The 15,830-nt window shown below is 49.4% G+C and overlaps 6 protein-coding genes across 6 annotated transcripts; 1 reads left to right on the top strand and 5 right to left on the bottom strand.

Annotated features, from left to right (window-relative positions):
- Nucleotides 1-65: 65 nt before the first annotated feature.
- hir1 (putative histone transcription regulator Hir1) lies at nt 66-4,288 on the bottom strand. The gene is made up of 4 exons (XM_057275084.1): nt 3,913-4,288; nt 3,709-3,783; nt 561-3,611; nt 66-495 (listed from the first exon to the last, which is right to left on the bottom strand). The coding sequence occupies exons 1-4, from the start codon at nt 3,947-3,949 to the stop codon at nt 398-400; spliced, it is 3,261 nt and encodes a 1,086-aa protein (XP_057139722.1). The 5' UTR covers nt 3,950-4,288; the 3' UTR covers nt 66-397.
- A 528-nt stretch (nt 4,289-4,816) lies between these two features.
- N7471_002363 (uncharacterized protein) lies at nt 4,817-5,430 on the bottom strand. Its single transcript, XM_057275083.1, has 3 exons — nt 5,280-5,430; nt 5,101-5,171; nt 4,817-5,024 (listed from the first exon to the last, which is right to left on the bottom strand). The coding sequence occupies exons 1-3, from the start codon at nt 5,331-5,333 to the stop codon at nt 4,910-4,912; spliced, it is 240 nt and encodes a 79-aa protein (XP_057139721.1). The 5' UTR covers nt 5,334-5,430; the 3' UTR covers nt 4,817-4,909.
- Nucleotides 5,431-6,474: 1,044 nt separating this feature from the next.
- On the bottom strand, nt 6,475-6,891 carry N7471_002362 (uncharacterized protein; the record flags this gene model as incomplete). The annotated part of the gene is made up of 1 exon (XM_057275082.1): nt 6,475-6,891. The coding sequence occupies one exon, from the start codon at nt 6,889-6,891 to the stop codon at nt 6,475-6,477; it is 417 nt and encodes a 138-aa protein (XP_057139720.1).
- Nucleotides 6,892-7,334: 443 nt separating this feature from the next.
- On the top strand, nt 7,335-8,132 carry N7471_002361 (uncharacterized protein; the record flags this gene model as incomplete). The annotated part of the gene is made up of 1 exon (XM_057275081.1): nt 7,335-8,132. One exon carries the CDS (start codon nt 7,335-7,337, stop codon nt 8,130-8,132), a length of 798 nt encoding a protein of 265 aa, XP_057139719.1.
- A 734-nt stretch (nt 8,133-8,866) lies between these two features.
- Nucleotides 8,867-10,254, bottom strand: N7471_002360 (SPFH domain-containing protein; the record flags this gene model as incomplete). The annotated part of the gene is made up of 2 exons (XM_057275080.1): nt 8,867-9,677; nt 9,767-10,254. The coding sequence occupies 2 exons, from the start codon at nt 10,252-10,254 to the stop codon at nt 8,867-8,869; spliced, it is 1,299 nt and encodes a 432-aa protein (XP_057139718.1).
- Nucleotides 10,255-11,598: 1,344 nt separating this feature from the next.
- N7471_002359 (La domain family) lies at nt 11,599-14,651 on the bottom strand (the record flags this gene model as incomplete). The annotated part of the gene is made up of 2 exons (XM_057275079.1): nt 11,599-12,172; nt 12,235-14,651. 2 exons carry the CDS (start codon nt 14,649-14,651, stop codon nt 11,599-11,601), a joined length of 2,991 nt encoding a protein of 996 aa, XP_057139717.1.
- Nucleotides 14,652-15,830: the final 1,179 nt, after the last annotated feature.

The following is a 15,830-nucleotide window of genomic DNA, read 5'->3' as shown; positions in this document are numbered from 1 at the left end:
AATGTTAATGATGTTCGCGCCAGATATCTTCAAATTTTCTGCCTGCAGAGCTGGCCACCGCCCACGTGAGAGTCAAGCCCTGACGACGTCATTACATCCACGGTGGGTGCCATGTACGTAATACTGTTTATCGAGGGCTATTACAGGAAGTAGGGTCTGTCTAGTTGATCCTAGAACAAGATCAGACCATAACAAGATGGGAACAGGTTGGCTTAAATAAGAACGACCCCAAAAGAGAACCTATGATACAAATAGACCTTGAAAATGAGATATATCATCTCCAATCCCGCCTCAGCAGAGATAAATAATGCAAACCCTTTTGGGTGACCCAGCCCGAACTTATTGAACGCCAGCAAAAAGAGAAGAAAAGGTATAGGTGGCAAGAGCGAAACCATCATTAAAGATCCATTGCATCGCCATGCTCTGATGCAGTGTCAACCATATCCAGCAGCTTGGCATAAGGCACTGTCACACGTTGAAGGTCACGGTGTTTGCCTAGATGAACACCCGTTAGTAATTGAAGCGTTAAGAAAAGTAAATCACAGAGAACAAAAACATACCAAGTGCTAGAATCACCTCCTTCAACAATGTTTCCCGTGGCCAGCCACACAGATCATCAGATCCTTCGCGCCAGTTACGGCCTTCGCGCTCATTGTCCTGCAATTTCAAGACTCCCTCGCTGGCATCGTCTTCGTCCTCGAAAAGACCGCCAATGAGACCTTTCAAGAGCTCCTCGACCTTTAGTTTCAGGCCCTCGGCACCGATGCGCTTGGCGTACATGGATAGGTATAACCGGAACTCTTCCTTGGCACCCAGGGACAGAGCAGCAGCGAGACGATTTTCGAGATGAGCAATGGATACGCTGGACTCGAAAGTCTCATACCCTTCGCGTGACAATAAAACCTTGATAAGACGCTGGAGGAAGTATGCTCTTCCGCGAAGGAGGGTCTCATTGGTGGTGTTTCGCTCCAACCAAGGAATGATGCCGGCTGCGACAGCTGCCTTGGCATCCTTGTTATCTTGCTGTGCATCCTTGGCCTGCAAGTTGCTCACGGGTGCGTCTGTGGTGTTCCAGTACTGACTGCCGACAGCCCACCAAGCTTCCGAGATGCGCTGCCATGTGAACATGGATGGGGAATAGGAATATCCTTCGCCGTTGGACAAAGAAACAATTACTCGGCCCTCAGAGTTGATGCGTGCATCTGTTACTGCGGGAGCGGCGGTGGGGTTCGCACCAAGAGTATGAATTGCAGCATCCAGTACTGGCTGGAGGGAGACTGGTGGGTGAGGAGAAGACATGTGCTTCACATTCCAGACATAGCACATGCCCACAGAGGATATGCACAGGATCCAGTGTCCATTGCACTCCAAGATGACAGGCTGTGCCTCGAGAACGAGCGCACTTACCAGACGACGACCTGCCGGTGTCCAAAGATAGATTGATCCATCCTCACAGCCAGCTGCCCACATGCTCTGATTACCAGTCACAAGAAGGACAGTCCGCGGTAAGAAATCCTGCCACAATGGCTGATCCCCGCGGAACAATGTCAGGCGTACTGGCTCGCGGTCCACGGCACGACCGGTCAAACTAGCTGGTGATGGGTTCCGAGCTTCGAAAACCACGTCCACCCGACTCTTGGTAGAGCCCGAGTCTGTACCAGGGCCAGGTTGTTCCGTCGGTTTCCCGCTCGAATCTAGAGCGCGGAGAATCTGGCTGCGAATTTTGGGTACTGCCAGACGAAGTTGGCTGACCGACATGCAAGGATTTATGACCGCGGGGCGAATGAACTCTGGAGTTGGCTGTTGACCGGTAGTGGCAGATTGAACTTGAGCCGGTAGAAGGCCGTCGGGAGTGTTGGCCATGATGGGAGTCGCATCGTTTTGACTGGCAAGTGTCACGCGCTTTTCTACACTGCCATCTTCGTCGCCTTCTATTTGGGCTAGCTTGCGCTTGTTCCCAAGAAGAAGAGCAGTCAGACCACCCTTGGGTAGACCATCGAAGGGTTTTGACAGGTCAACAATGGTAGTCGGGGCGTCAGCCTTGACCTGATTGCTAACTGATGCCATCAAACGGGCTTGCGGGAGAGATGACTCGCCAGCCCCAGCTCCGGAGACTAGTAATGGAGCGATGCGCTTTTTGCCCTCTTTGGTGTACGTTGGACGCTGCTTAAGTCTTTCCAGCTTGGCTTTGTAAGGGTCAGGCTTCTCTGATTCTGTAGTGGCAGGTGTCGAAGGGGTTCCATTCGTCTGGGTCTTCGTAGCCTCGGGAGCTGGCGAAGGGCCCCGAGCAGGTGTGGTCCCATTTGATGGCTGTGGGGCTTTGTCTCCATTCGTAGTAGGTTCAGCGCCATCGCCCATCAGTGCACCCATTCTCCCTTCGACGTGCTTGATCTCGCCAGCCTTGCTCTTCTCCTCCAGCAACAAGCTGTCGGTGGTTTCTGTGATACCGGCACCCTTACGATTAGTTCCGAACTTAGTGAGTGATTTCTCATTCTCTTCCATTTCGGTGGCCCAGCCCAGCTCGCCATCTTCAAACCTGACTGCCACAATTGTGCCATCCAGAGCAGTAGCAAAGAGACATTTTCCATCAGGAGTCCATGCCAGGTCTGAAATGGCTTTAGCGGCCATCTCCTGCGCAACCACAATCGGACGTGCGTTGCTCGTAATCCAGATACTGAGGGATTTGTCTCCACCGGCACAAGCAATGACGGTAATGTGGTGTTGGGGTACAGGCTGCCCATCGGCTTGCTTCTTATTGGGCGGCTCGGTTGCGTAAAGTCGCGGAGAGAACGAACAAACCTCAACAGGTGCCTCATGTCCAATCAGATTGATGTCACCATCCCATGATCCACGGTTGATGATGGCCACAGAGCTCACAGGACCGTTCACAGCGTTTGCGGCGGCAATGTGCATCCCATCAGGCGACCAAGAGCAACGACGGAAGTAAGCTGTCAAAGGAGAATTGGCGAATGGGGTTGTGATTGTTTGCTCAAGGACGAAATTGTTCATATGGTCATGAGCTGAAGAATTGGGGGCAGGGGAGGTAAATCGGAAGATGCGGACAGTCCGGTCATCGCTAGCAGTTGCGAAATATTTGTTTGCCGGATCAAAAGTGATGCCTTTGACGTGACTCTGGTGGATCGCTATCGTCTTCAGCTTTTCAAATGAGTGACCAGACCACACCACGACCTTTGAGTCCAGCCCAACGGAGACCAGTATCGATGAGTCGAAGGACCATCCAAGATCTTGGACATCATTGTCATGACCGATCAATCGCCGAATCGTGCGCCAGTTTTCAACGGGGGGTGCTTCATCGGTGCCTAAGAGTTTTCCCATAGCTGTTAGTGTCTGCCTCCATCTCTTCATATCCAAGTGTATCCAAAGCATACCAAATGTTGACGAGTGTGTTGGGGGGTTAGCGTCGAGGGTGTACACGCAGACAATCTTGTCATCTGCGCCTGACGCCAGGTATTTCCCGTTGGGTGAAAAACGGACGGTATGAATCGTGCCCGAGTGGTTGCTCATGGACGCCAGTTGTTTTGGCTTGCCCTCAAGTTCGGGGGTTCCGGTGCCGTAAATAGCATCTGTTGACCAGATTCGCACGTATCCATCTAAAGCGAATCAAAAGCCAGGATGTCAGCGATAATTCCCTTCCGTGGCGCATGATCCTTGTGACCTCCACCTCAAAACAAAAAGGGTCGAGCTCACCTCCAGCAGCTGTGACCAGTCGCTTCCCATCTGGCGAGACATCGCAGCTATAAACCTCGAAATCCTTACGTTCACCTGTATCAGAGCAATGAAATTAGCAAATTTGGCCCTTTCGTGGGATGATTTGGTTCTGCTCTCATGAAGCATCGTGTCTCCGTCCCAACAGTGTCGAGCAAAGAAAACCAAGGCGATCAAGCTCCGTACCTCCATGGGTGAGCCAAACCGGCTTTATGATATGCATCGCGCCTGTCCCGGAGCAAAGTCACGGTTATTCGCTTATTTCTCAAAGTTTTGAGTAGTCGTGTCTCGAGATAAGGTCGTGCGACACGTATCGGCACCAATGTGCGCGGAGCGTGGGTAAGGAGGGGGAACGGCGCAGCGTGTCGCTGATCTTTAGGTGGTTATATGAGTTTAACGTGGAACATGGCAGGAACTAGAGCCAAAACAAACGAGTTCCTCGATCACGAGATTCAAGACCAATAAAATCAGGCTCAGGTCCAGATGAGAAATGAGACCGGAGATTAAAAGGGCGCGAATCCAAAAGTCGCGATCTCCAGATTTGCCTGGTCCGAGCTCCCGCGTTGATAGTCTTTCGAACTACACTGCAAGGGCTACAAGGGCTAGCACTTATTAATTTCTTGTGAGGGGGGAATACAGTCATTTTGTATGTTTTATCTTATGCAGATATTTTTTTTATGCTTGCTGGTTTCATCAAACATAGTGGTACAAGGCAAACATGCTTCTATACCAGAAAGTAAGGCCACTCAATGTATACCTGGACAACCTTGTCTTTAATGAATGATCATAGTAAAAATTGCAAAAATAAAACATTCCTCGGGTACCAGTATATATCACTTTTAAAATTCAATTACAGTGCATGTTGAAGGTCTCGGTGTCTTTGGGCTTCATCCCTTAGCGAAGAAGAGGCGAAACATCTAGATATCTCTATGATAAACGAAGCCAATATAGACTAAAGCTTCTGGGGGAAGGACCTCTGTGGAAGAAGTAATTGATGTTTTTCTTTTGGAGAGGTACTCCAGTTGATGCGAGTATTGAGTGACCGAATATTCTCTACTGGATATGCTTGCTACAACTACATCAACACACATTTATATAAAAAAGGAATAAAGATTCATTGGTTATTCACATAAATTAAGCTTCATCATACATCAATCACTTGCCAACATTATGACATGAAAATTTATTTCTTGCCGGATCCTCCGGATCCTCCAGAGGGGGCAGTGTACGTAGAGCTTCCCGACCCGCTGTTGTGGTAGGTGCTTCCATTGGGGTTGGAGTAGTAGTAGGAGCCATCGCTAGAGCAAACAGTCAGAATAAACTGTTTTCAATCACTGCATATGCATGACAGCTTCGTTCAAAGCAGGTTCTTACGTATTGGAGTAGTGGTAGCTGTTCGAGTTAGACGCGCTGGAGCCGTAGTCGCGAGAGCAATAGTGGTTGCCCTAATTTAGCTTTTGTAAGTTTTATATTGATGATGGTTTGACATTTACCAAGAACGGATGCATCTCTGGTGTTCTTGGTGGCATAGCGTAGGAAATAGGGGAGCATACCTGGCTATTGGTGCCGGAGCTGTCAGTGGTGTATCCCTTTCCGGAGCTAGACATGGTGGATGCTTTATAGGATATGGTATTGCTTTGGAGACAAAATGTAGGAAAAAAACAAGGAGATTAAGAGAAGAATTGAGGGGGAGGGGGGTTAATATACCAGTGACATTGCTTGGGGTGGGTGAAGCGGCATGAATAGGACCGCAGTGAACTCAATCATTGGATGCTGCCACTTCAGCAGTGATAACGTTCTTTGACGCATTACGGTGTTTTTTGGACCTGGGTGTACTTTAACTATAGAAATGAAGTGTGATGCTCAACTGCCGGTGCATTGGATTGTGATAGAGAGTACAGATATAGCTCTCTCAGACCACCTCAAAAATGAGTATATGACGTATCGACCGCCACTTAAATAATCTAACATACAAGATATCTAGAAGCGGAGAAATGAAGTATCTCCTACGGCGCGACTGCTTTCGAGACTACAAGAGCCATGCAAGCAGAACCAACAGGTCATGTATGATGTAGGCTACCAAACGCCAGCTTATTGACAACAAATTCTATGTATAACTGTTGAGATCCAGGTTAATTCTCAGTAATTAACATGGAGCTTTCAACGCTAACCCTAATTCGGCATGCTTTATGCATTACGAATCACTATGCAACCCCCATGCCAAGAGCTTTGAGGTCCTACGGAATCGAGGTTAGCGCCGTATGCAGTTTGCCGTCGACACCACCAATTCCTGTATACAACCGCCAGTTTGTTGTATCACAGGAAGCCATTTCAATTCAGGCTGCATTCAGTGCTATCACCGCTCTTCTTTCTGTTTCCATTACAAATTGATAGATTCCAAGGGAAGAAGAAGAAGAAGATACATATGGGCTTCTTTCTATGTATGAAGAGATTAGACAGTTTTACAATTCTTTTCGATACTTTCAAGTATTACTTCGCAAGAGATACTCCCTATTTTACATGCTGTATAGTCCCTCAGTGTACTATTTCAACAATAACTACATATATACAGACATCTTCTTAAGCTACAGATATTAACATCAAAATAAACTGAAGTAGACCATTTTATTCGTCTAACCAATGCAATAGACTATCGCAACATACCTAAAACAAATGTCATGTCCTCGGCTTGTAGGGGTAATTCAACAGCTTAGTCAAAGCAGACAGAATCCAAACAACACAATTTTACTACTCGCGACTATCCAAGACAAACGCCATATCGTCGTGTGCCGCCTCCAATTGACCAGCGACTGTGAAGTTGATATCGCGATAGATAGTATCCGACTCTCTAAGACAGGTCAACGATCTAACCAAACCAGGCAGAATCCTCGCACGGCAAAAGTCTTGAAATTCACCAAGGAAATAGCCCGGGGGGCTAATCAAGACAGTAGGGCATATAGGGGACTTTCTGGCCATAGTCTCAGCGAGCTGCCCGATGATCTCCAGCTGAAAGATCAGATCACAAATGACTTGAATGGTTTCTGCGCGGCGGTCTTCCAACAGATGGAGTGAGTGAGCTTCCCTTACTAGAGCTTCCTGGAAGAGCTCGCATTCACGCTCGAAATGCTGATCGTAGGTCAGGTGGTTAGGTCTGGTAAGAGACATTGTTGCCGGTGATGATGGTCTAGAGATGTGAAGACTAAGACCTAGGGCTTGTGGACAGTGATTGATGAATTAACCAGAGAAGCGTCAGGTGGGAGATGGAGGGAAAGACTCGAGAAGGTGGAAACCCTCAGGCTTTTATTACTATTCAAGTCGGGATTGTCTTGTTCGAACAAATATGTTTTGCACAAAGAAGCACAAAGCTCCTGAAACAGATTTCTCCATTCTTTGTCGAGACTCTCAAACTAGCAGTCTTCTATGATTCAGTCGTCTACGATGCCCACATTGCCTTTGTCCTTGTTCTCTTCCAGGCCATTGTTGCCTTTGTTGCATGTCTTCTTACTATACCGACACATACTATATATGGCACTACTCAGACCGTCGTTCGATCAGTATCCCAAGCCCATCATTCAAATTATCGATCGGCAAGATACTGATACGTCAGTATGGCACCTTCAGCGCAGTCTTGGGTTCCCCCAAATCCTCCCGCAGGGATTCCAACCATTCTAGCCGTACCCCCAGCTACTTCCACCCCAGCCCGGCGATACGGCGAGATCCAAGACGAAGGCGCTATGCGACAACGATGGATCGAAGACCCCACAGACCGCACATGCCAAATTCAGCCCAGCACCCTGACCGTAGCCGACCTTATAGACGCACGCTGGTTGATTCGCACCAACAAGCATAACATCCCGTTCCAGATTGCGGAGAATGCCTTCGCACTGGGATACCCGAACGCGGCTATATACAACCAGACACTGGCGCAAAATTACGCAGAGGGCGGTCTCGGGGCTGCTGGCTGCGAGAACGTGTACGACATCCTAGTTGGAAGGGGACTGATTATCGCCGAGGGGATGTTCAGAACTGACGGGCCTCAGTTTTCGCAGATTGCCCGGGCTCATTTGCAGGAGATTGCTGAGCCCCAGTCTCTGCGACACTTCTATGTTTGTGATATCGTCAATGTCGACACTAGGGAGTTTGTGCAGGAGGTTCTGTATTCCTCGCGCAATGATCTCACCTGGCCTCCGGTCTGTAGAGCACCGCTGGTCTGGCAGTATAATACCCCCGAGTACCAGGCTCTTCTGGGTACGCGCGTTGGAAAGTGCGCGGTGTATCTGGTCTTGGAGATCTTTCCTAGAGGTACGTATTATATTGCTAGGATTGTAACCTGGGATCAAAGTTGCTCACTTGAGATCAGGTTTGATATTGAACCTATTCCTGCATCTCCGGTTTCTACTGATTGATTCTATTCGTTTTCAGGTACGTTGTTCTATTTCCTTTTTGTCTCTTCGTGTTTGGTTGGAACTAAGTATGTAGGAATTCGGTAACCTTTTTACTGAGAGCTGTCAACAATGCACTTGTTTTAGTGACCTCCATTTTCCCCATAATAATCCGTAGTAAATTCAGTAGACGGCCCTTGAAGAAGAGGAAGGATGGATGTAGCATAATTCAATGCTAGAGCCCGACTTAGATCCGCAAGGATCATACCAGTGATGAAACCGAAGAGCTGATCTGACACAATTTACATCCGACGTCTCACAACTGACCTACAATCCCTGGAAAGCAATATAGATACTGATACTTGTACATTGAGATATTCTCCTTCCTCACGGGCTCTCTGATCAACAACAATTCCTTTATGTACACATACAGGAACCCATTTGGCGAATTCGATATCACATGCACAGCGAAGCTCGTGCGTTTTGGAAGACTCCTAAAGAAATGCCGGAAAACAATGGGAAGACAACAGGCAGCAAGAGTGGGAGAAGTAAGAAATGGAGATGGAGGTTGTGGGTAAATGTAAAGAGCCCAATACAAGAATAATGTGGAAGAGCAGAGTGGGAAACAGCCAGCCCATACACCAAAGGAGCCGACTGAGTGGAGGTGCCAGAACAAAAAGGAAAAAGGGCGGAGGGAATTAAAATCACATCAAGAGAGGAGTCGTCGTTCTCGTTTCGGTTGGGTGAAGTATAGACGCTTATTTCTTGTGTTCGCCGGCGACCGTCTCAAATCCCTCCTCGGCAGTTTGCGAGGCGACATTGGACTGCGTGTTCTGCTCAGCCTGTTCCTCAAAAAAGGTCGGCACTTTACTGTTTTGGGACGTCTCCGATGACTGAGAGTTGCCTTCGACACCAAGAGTTTTCTTTGCCAAACCCCGGGCATGCGTCTCGCTGACCTTACCATAGACAGCCATGGCATTGGCGATCATGCCACCCATGTCACCGACATTACCGGGGACAACAACAGCCGTACCCTCACGTGCCAAGTTAGACCAGGCCGCGACATACTTCTCAGCAACGCTGAGACCAACGGCGCTGTGAGCGTTGTCGCCACCCTCCTCGATGGCCCGAGAAACAGCGTCAATGCCGAGCGCGGTAGCCTCGGCCTTAAGCTTGATAGCCTCGGCTTCACCAGAAGCGTGGTTAACCTTCTCGGAGCGCAGAGCCTCAGAAGCCAAAATAACAGACTGCTTGCGACCCTCGGCAATGTTGATCGCGCTCTGGCGCTGACCTTCAGACTCGAGGATTTCAGCTCGCTTGGAGCGCTCAGCAGTAACCTGGCGGTGCATGGCAGCAACGACCGCCTCCGGCGCGTGGATATCCCTAATCTCATACCGGAGACAGACGACACCCCATTCCTGGGCCGCCTCGTTGATAGCCTTGGTGATGTTTGTATTGAGATTGGCGCGTTCCTTAAGAACGTGATCGAGGGTCAACTGACCGATTTCGGAACGCATAGTCGTCTGCGCGAGTTGCGAAATAGCGTATTCTGCGTCCTCGACTCCGTAGCTATAATTGACGATTGATGTATTAGCACTCGCTTTGTTTCGACTGGTCCAATTCCACGCAACAGCCAAGAACGGCATAAAACCACTCACCTTGCCTTGTATGCATTGAAAACACGCGTATATAGCACACCGTCCAGCTCAAGGGTGACATTATCCGCTGTAATGGCGTTCTGGCTGGGGATCTCAATAGCCGCCTCCTTCAAGCTCTTCACGTAGGCAATTCGGTCCAGGAACGGCACAAGGATCGCAAGACCGGGTTCCAGAATACGGTCGAATTTTCCCATGCGCTCGACGATCCATGCTGTCTGTTGTGGCACGAAGCGCACAACGGTGTTCGCGGGGAGTGTTTGTCGGTTGGAGAAATAGCTGGTGGGTCCCTCGTTGTATGGACCACCAGTTCTGAAGCTGTTGAGAAGGGACTCTGGGGCGAGAGACCGAGGAGAATTTGACAGTGTCCGTCGTTGAATCTGGGTGAAGGGTGTGGCGCTGACTGCGGAGGTTCGTGTGAGACGTTGGGGAAGGAGTTTCTGGCCACGAGGCCGGAGTAGCCTTGACGTTTGGCGGGATGCGCCCTCCATCTTGATCAAGAGGTGGGTTTAAATGTAAAGAGGTTTAAAGGAAAAGAACAACAGTGTTTTGGGTGTGCTGAACAGAGCTAGGGGGGGGAAAGTGAGCTGCTAGAGCCGGATCGGAATTGAATGATCTCCGTTTGGTTGCAAGATCTGTCTGCCTGAGGCAGGAACCATCGACCTCTTTCCATCAGACTCGACTGGCCTTATTCAAAGGTTATACATAGAAAGGTCGTCTGCACAAAGTACGATTTTCACTGCCTTCATATACACCTAAGAAGACATCGAAAAGGGCATACAAAAAGAACATCCAAAATGCACATCGGAGCGTTTTTACATATAACACCGCTAATACCATCTTGGTCCAAATAGATCAGACTATTAAAGCTCTTACGTTGTCAAGGAAAGAAGCCGCATAAACGGCCGACTATCCTTGTTTTATATGGATATATCATTATGTACATAGTTTGAGACACGTCTTATAATTGACATTCTCTTACATGGCAAGCTTAATATCATGGAGCGCACGGTATCCATATCAATCATATCATCATATTACTCCACAAAGACCTGTTCAGCCCAGTTTATGCAAAAAAAGCAAAGGACAGAAAATAAAATATTCTGTGCAGGAACCCCAGCAAGAAGAACTAAGCACTGAAACGGATCGATCCACTTCAAAGAATCCGTCCAAAGAAGAACTGGGTAGACCAATTGGACGGTCACCCAGGGAAGAAGAGATCGGCAATGTAGATATGCTGGATTGATTTTCTCCGATTGGCACCATGAAGGAAACTCGAAACACACAGATAACCTCAGACAAGACTTTTGTAAGACATGTGCTTTTTTCTGGGTCATTGCCATGCTGATACTTGTTAAGATCCAGAGCCGATGAAAAGCCCAGATCGCAGATTGACTGGATCAATAATAGAAAACCACAACTTCAGGAAGGAAACAAGAAAAGTAGTGGAAATATCTATGTCAAGGGTGGGAAAAAAAACGAATTTTGAGGGCCCGGCACACCGTAGCGGCAGGCATTGAAAGAAAGAGAGACTGCCAGTAAAATCATGCCCGGACGCCAGAACGTTTTGAGAATCTCCCATGACTAAAAAGCAATGAAAATTAAACAGAAAAAAGGAGATGAGAAAACTCCGAAGTTTCGAGTTGACCGAGAAACCAGACCGCGTTATTGCAATGAAGGGGTCACTTGGAACTCTAGGAAAGTTGGCGAATATGCATGCAAAAAAAACCATTTTGGACAAAAAAAGAGGAATAATGCCGGTCATGAAAGATGAACAAGCAGTAGAAGGAAACGTGTCGCGAAGAAGCAAAATTCAGAAAGAAATGCAAAAGGGCTCATGATAACTTTTCTCCCGCCGTCTTGCCGGCTTGGGTATTGAAATATTTGCTGATTTTCCCCCGGTTGTGTAGTTTCATCTTTCCACTGGCAATGGTTTCATGGATCGTATTAGAGACGAGGGTATGGTAGTCCAATGTTTGATCTTGTGAAAGATGGACCAGGTCGTACATCACGAGGTCAGGGATGAGGCGACGGTGAAGCAGACAGTTCCGATAAAACTCCATGAGCTCGTTGAACCCATTGTCAACGTGTCGAGTCAAAAGATCATCAAGGGCTGAACGCCTAAATTCATTGTACAAATGCGAATCGAAATTTTTTGTCAAGCTGAATGACCAGAATTCGTAGGGCTGGATCATTCCAAAGCTATACCTTCTTGCCATCGGTCGGCCACGGCCATCGAAAGTTTCTTTGCGAGACATATTGAAAGTTTTTGGGACATAAATTGACGTTTCTGTGGACGAACGGCCTTTCCCATTTGACTTGGGCGCCAGTTGACGCGCTTCGGCAAAAGACTTGTTGATCAACCAATCAGCACCGCCGATTTGGTTTCGAAAGCAATCTGCGTCAAAGCTGTTCATACAGTCAGTCAGTGCCTCACAGAAATTATTGCTCATGTAAAAAGTTCGGCCTACCTCGTCGGGGCAACCGTCTGTTCCAAATCAGAGGGGGAGGGGGGTTCGGCTTGCGAATCTAGTCCACGCGCTGAGGAAGAAGGGTCAACAAATGAATAGTCCATGGGGAAAGACGAAGACGACGAAAATAACGACGTTGTCGAATCATCGGGGGAGGTTGGGGGGTTCCAGGGGTATCCTACATTGGCAATTTCGTTCACTGCGGTGGGTAGCAATGAGGGCATGAACTCTGGAGCGGTAGACGAAAGTGAAGTCTTCGCATCATGGGCGACACCGTTGGGAACGAACTGAGGAGCGGATCCGTTGATAACACTCTCGGAGTGGCTGTGAACGGGGGTGTTCTCATCAGTCTTTCTAGCAGGGGCGGCACCGTCATGCTGGGCGGCAGGTTCACGCTGGTCCACGGGGAGGACCCATTGCTGCCACTTGTCTCTGGGGCGCAGGCGGTCTACACCATCTTCACCAGTTTGGCACTCTACGCTGCGGAGCTGACGAGCCACGTGACGAAGGAGCTCAAAGTCCTCAGTGAGGGACCTGACACGCTTGAAGCTGGCAAGGACGTTCAGAGGCACAAATCCTTGAGAATCCATCTGTTTGCGAAGGAACATGTCCTTGCACATGTTGTCAACCGAGAAGTAGTACTCCAATTGCATAGAGAGCATATTCATGAGCGAGAACGGCTCAACGTATTGCTGCTGGTATGGAACAGCACTCATCGGGGCGGAGTTGACAGCTGGGTAGCCATACATCGTGTTGATATCACCTGGGAAAGGATAAACAACACCGTACATGTTTGCGGGAGTGGGCAAAGAGGGCGATCGGAGGGGCATACGGTTTCCTTGTTGCGATCCATTGGGGAGGCCATGCTGCTGTGACCGCTGACGGTCGTTGAAGCCAAACTTGGGCGCAGCGAATGAGTTGTTGGACATAGACGCATTGAACTGGGCGTTCTGGCCGCCGAAGTTGGAGTAACCGCCACCACGGCCGCGGTTAGATCCACGACCTCCACGCTCGGATCGGAACTCTCCACGTTCGCGGTTGAACTCGTTGAAACCGGTGGGGTCGGCAGACTTGGATCCGGCTTCGAGGCGACGGTCGTTGCTGCGGGCAGCAGCCTGCGAGTCAACAGCCAGGTTTCCACCCTTCTGGTTGCGGTCACCTGCGCGGGCATCCTGGTTTCTTCCAAAGGACTTGCCCTCACGTTGAGGGCGGGGGGCGTTCTCTCCACCATTCACCTGCTTGTTCTCCTCTCCGTTGCGAGCTCCACGGCCGCGCTCAGGTGCCTGGGAAGCCTTGCGTGCATCAGCTGCGGCAACGGCGTCGGTGCTTGTGGAACGTCTCGATTGCGCGGGAAGAGAAGCGGCACGTCCAGTGCCAGACTCGTGGCGTCCGCGATCTCCAGATGTCTGCTTTGCGCCTTGGGCGGCCTGTCCAGAGGCAGCCTTGTCGGTGGCAGCGGCTCCATTACCGTGAGCTCCACGGCCACTGTCCCGGCCACCACGAGTGGCCCGTCTACCTCCACGGCCACCGGCAGATGGGAGCGGGGTGTTGAATACAGCAGTAGGGACGTAAGGAACGGGAGTCCACTTTTCCTTTCCATGTGGTCGGATGACGGGGCTCTTATCAGTCTTTTCGTGGGACTTCTTCTTCTCTTCACCGATCGCAACTTGGGGAGTGGGCCATGCAGTAGCATCTTCTACTGGGGGCACTGATCCGGCATCGCGTCCTTTTCCATCGGTCTTCTTGCGGTCCTTGGCACCTTCCTGTGCACCATCGGCGCCCTTCTTCTTAGAACCAGCCTTGGAGTCTTGCTGGGTCTCATCAGCAGTCGAGGCGGCCTTAGTGGAGGCAGCCTTGCTAGTTGAGGCGGCCTTGGGGACGGCCTTGACCTTGGCATCCTGGGCCTCTCGTCTCTGTTGCCAGATGTTGACTGACGGGAGAGGAGCAGCCTTCAGCTCCTTGGGTGGTGATGCGGTTTTTTCGGAATCCTCGGATTTTTCAGTGGACTTCTCTGCGGCACCTTCGGCCTTCTCGGTCTGTCCCTCACTGGGAGCCAGCTTCTCAGCGGTGGCATCTGCGGTGCCGTTGGAGGTATTTGAATCTTCCTCCTTTGACTTGCGCGACTTTGAGCCTGTGCGGACGCTCGGGCTTGATGTTCGAGAGTTGATGGCCTTTGTCTTAGCGGCATGCTTGTTGGTAACAGTGGTGAAATCATCATCCTTGGTCTCCTCTGCGACTACCTCGGATTTTTGGATGGGCTCAGACTCAGTGGGGGCTGGTGCTTCATCCGTTGTAGTCTCAGCGATGGTCTGCTCCTCCGGTTTGGAGTCAGTCTTCTCGGATTCTGATGGTGTCTTGGACGGGGTCGGTGTGCCGGAGACGCCCTTGGCAGCTTGTGCGTACGAAAACGTAGACATGTTGTATTGAGAGCTTATCGTAGCTCTGATCGAATGTGTGGGGGAAAAATTGAGGTGCGGCTTATTTTACCGGACGACCTTTGGTGACTCTGGATCTCAGTCTACGCCTACTGGGGGCGAGATGGCACCTGCGCAAAGTGGAAATCAAGAAAGGGAAAGTTTCCAGCTTCTTGTGACCCCACTAATCTGCAGCTTCCCGTCTTTTTGGAGAGGCTCTCAATTGTGTGTCGAAAGGACGATTTCGTGCGTAAGCGAGAAGAAGGACCACGGGGGGTATCGGGTCGCGAAAGGGCAATCGAAGGAGTTGTATCTGCTGAGAGGATCGTCTAGATCACAAATCGCATAGATAAATGGACCGTCGATTTCTCGGTGTGGAGGGGTGATCTCAACAGCCGTGACTTGTGAGCACACAGGTTGTCAGGAAACAAAGAGGAAGGTGTAGTAAGGAAAAAATTCCCACTGAGGACGCTACGAAGGCACTGCCTTGTCAACGTCGCCAGGCTGAAAAGGGTTGTAAGGGCTCAGTCGCTGAGTCGTGCAAGTCGGATTCACAGGAACGCGGTGTAATTCCTGTTAGAATTCGATTCTTGACAAGGATGCGAAGCACAATATTTGCGAAAGACCCTTGAAAAATGAGGACCGCGATTCGGCACGTGGGAAGGGTGGAAGAGATGAAGTAACTCGGTTCTCTCTGAGACGGAGAGGTACCGCAGGGGAATAAAGAAGTCGCGGAAGAGGAAGGGAGAAACAGCCCGATGCGGAGGGGGAAGAAATGTAAGAGAGAAGAGAGAGAAGACACAAAATTATTTGGTTCAGGGCAGAACTGGTAGCGGGGTTTTTTCTTTACACGTAATTAATATTTGAATGGGCACATTGGGTTTTTTTTATTGTGGAATTTCGCATAAAACGATTTTATTCCTGATTTTGCTCTGATTTCTTTTGATTTTAATTGTCAAAGGTTCATTTATTTGAATATCATATATATTACTTCTAATTCAAGTCCGGATTGCCTTGTCTAGGTCAATCCATAAGTAATCGGGCATCTCGGAGCTGGGTCTGTACTAGCCGATTGAGGCATATATTCTCATAGTACTTATATACCTATTACGCTACGCATAATGAACACACTATGAATTCCTAGAATACCCTGTCTTATACATACTATGTCCACTTCTGCTC

This window comes from Penicillium samsonianum (genome assembly GCF_028829775.1).
Source record: "Penicillium samsonianum strain IBT 33392 chromosome Unknown utg000002l_segment0_segment0, whole genome shotgun sequence".
Classification (NCBI taxonomy): domain Eukaryota; kingdom Fungi; phylum Ascomycota; class Eurotiomycetes; order Eurotiales; family Aspergillaceae; genus Penicillium; species Penicillium samsonianum.
This window is presented reverse-complemented; position numbering and strand designations above follow the sequence as displayed.

Bases quoted from the DNA above. Each gene is read 5' to 3' on its own strand.
- N7471_002363 (XM_057275083.1), bottom strand. From the start codon at position 5,333: ATGTCTAGCTCCGGAAAGGGATACACCACTGACAGCTCCGGCACCAAT. The intron at 5,172-5,279 runs GTATGCTCCCCT...AAGCTAAATTAG, and splicing joins GCTCCGGCACCAATAGCCAG to GGCAACCACTATTGCTCTCG. The intron at 5,025-5,100 runs GTAAGAACCTGC...TGTTTGCTCTAG, and splicing joins AGCTACCACTACTCCAATAC to CGATGGCTCCTACTACTACT.
- hir1 (XM_057275084.1), bottom strand. From the start codon at position 3,949: ATGCATATCATAAAGCCGGTTTGGCTCACCCATGGAG. The intron at 3,784-3,912 runs GTACGGAGCTTG...GCTCTGATACAG, and splicing joins GGTTTGGCTCACCCATGGAG to GTGAACGTAAGGATTTCGAG. The intron at 496-560 runs GTATGTTTTTGT...GTGTTCATCTAG, and splicing joins GGAGGTGATTCTAGCACTTG to GCAAACACCGTGACCTTCAA.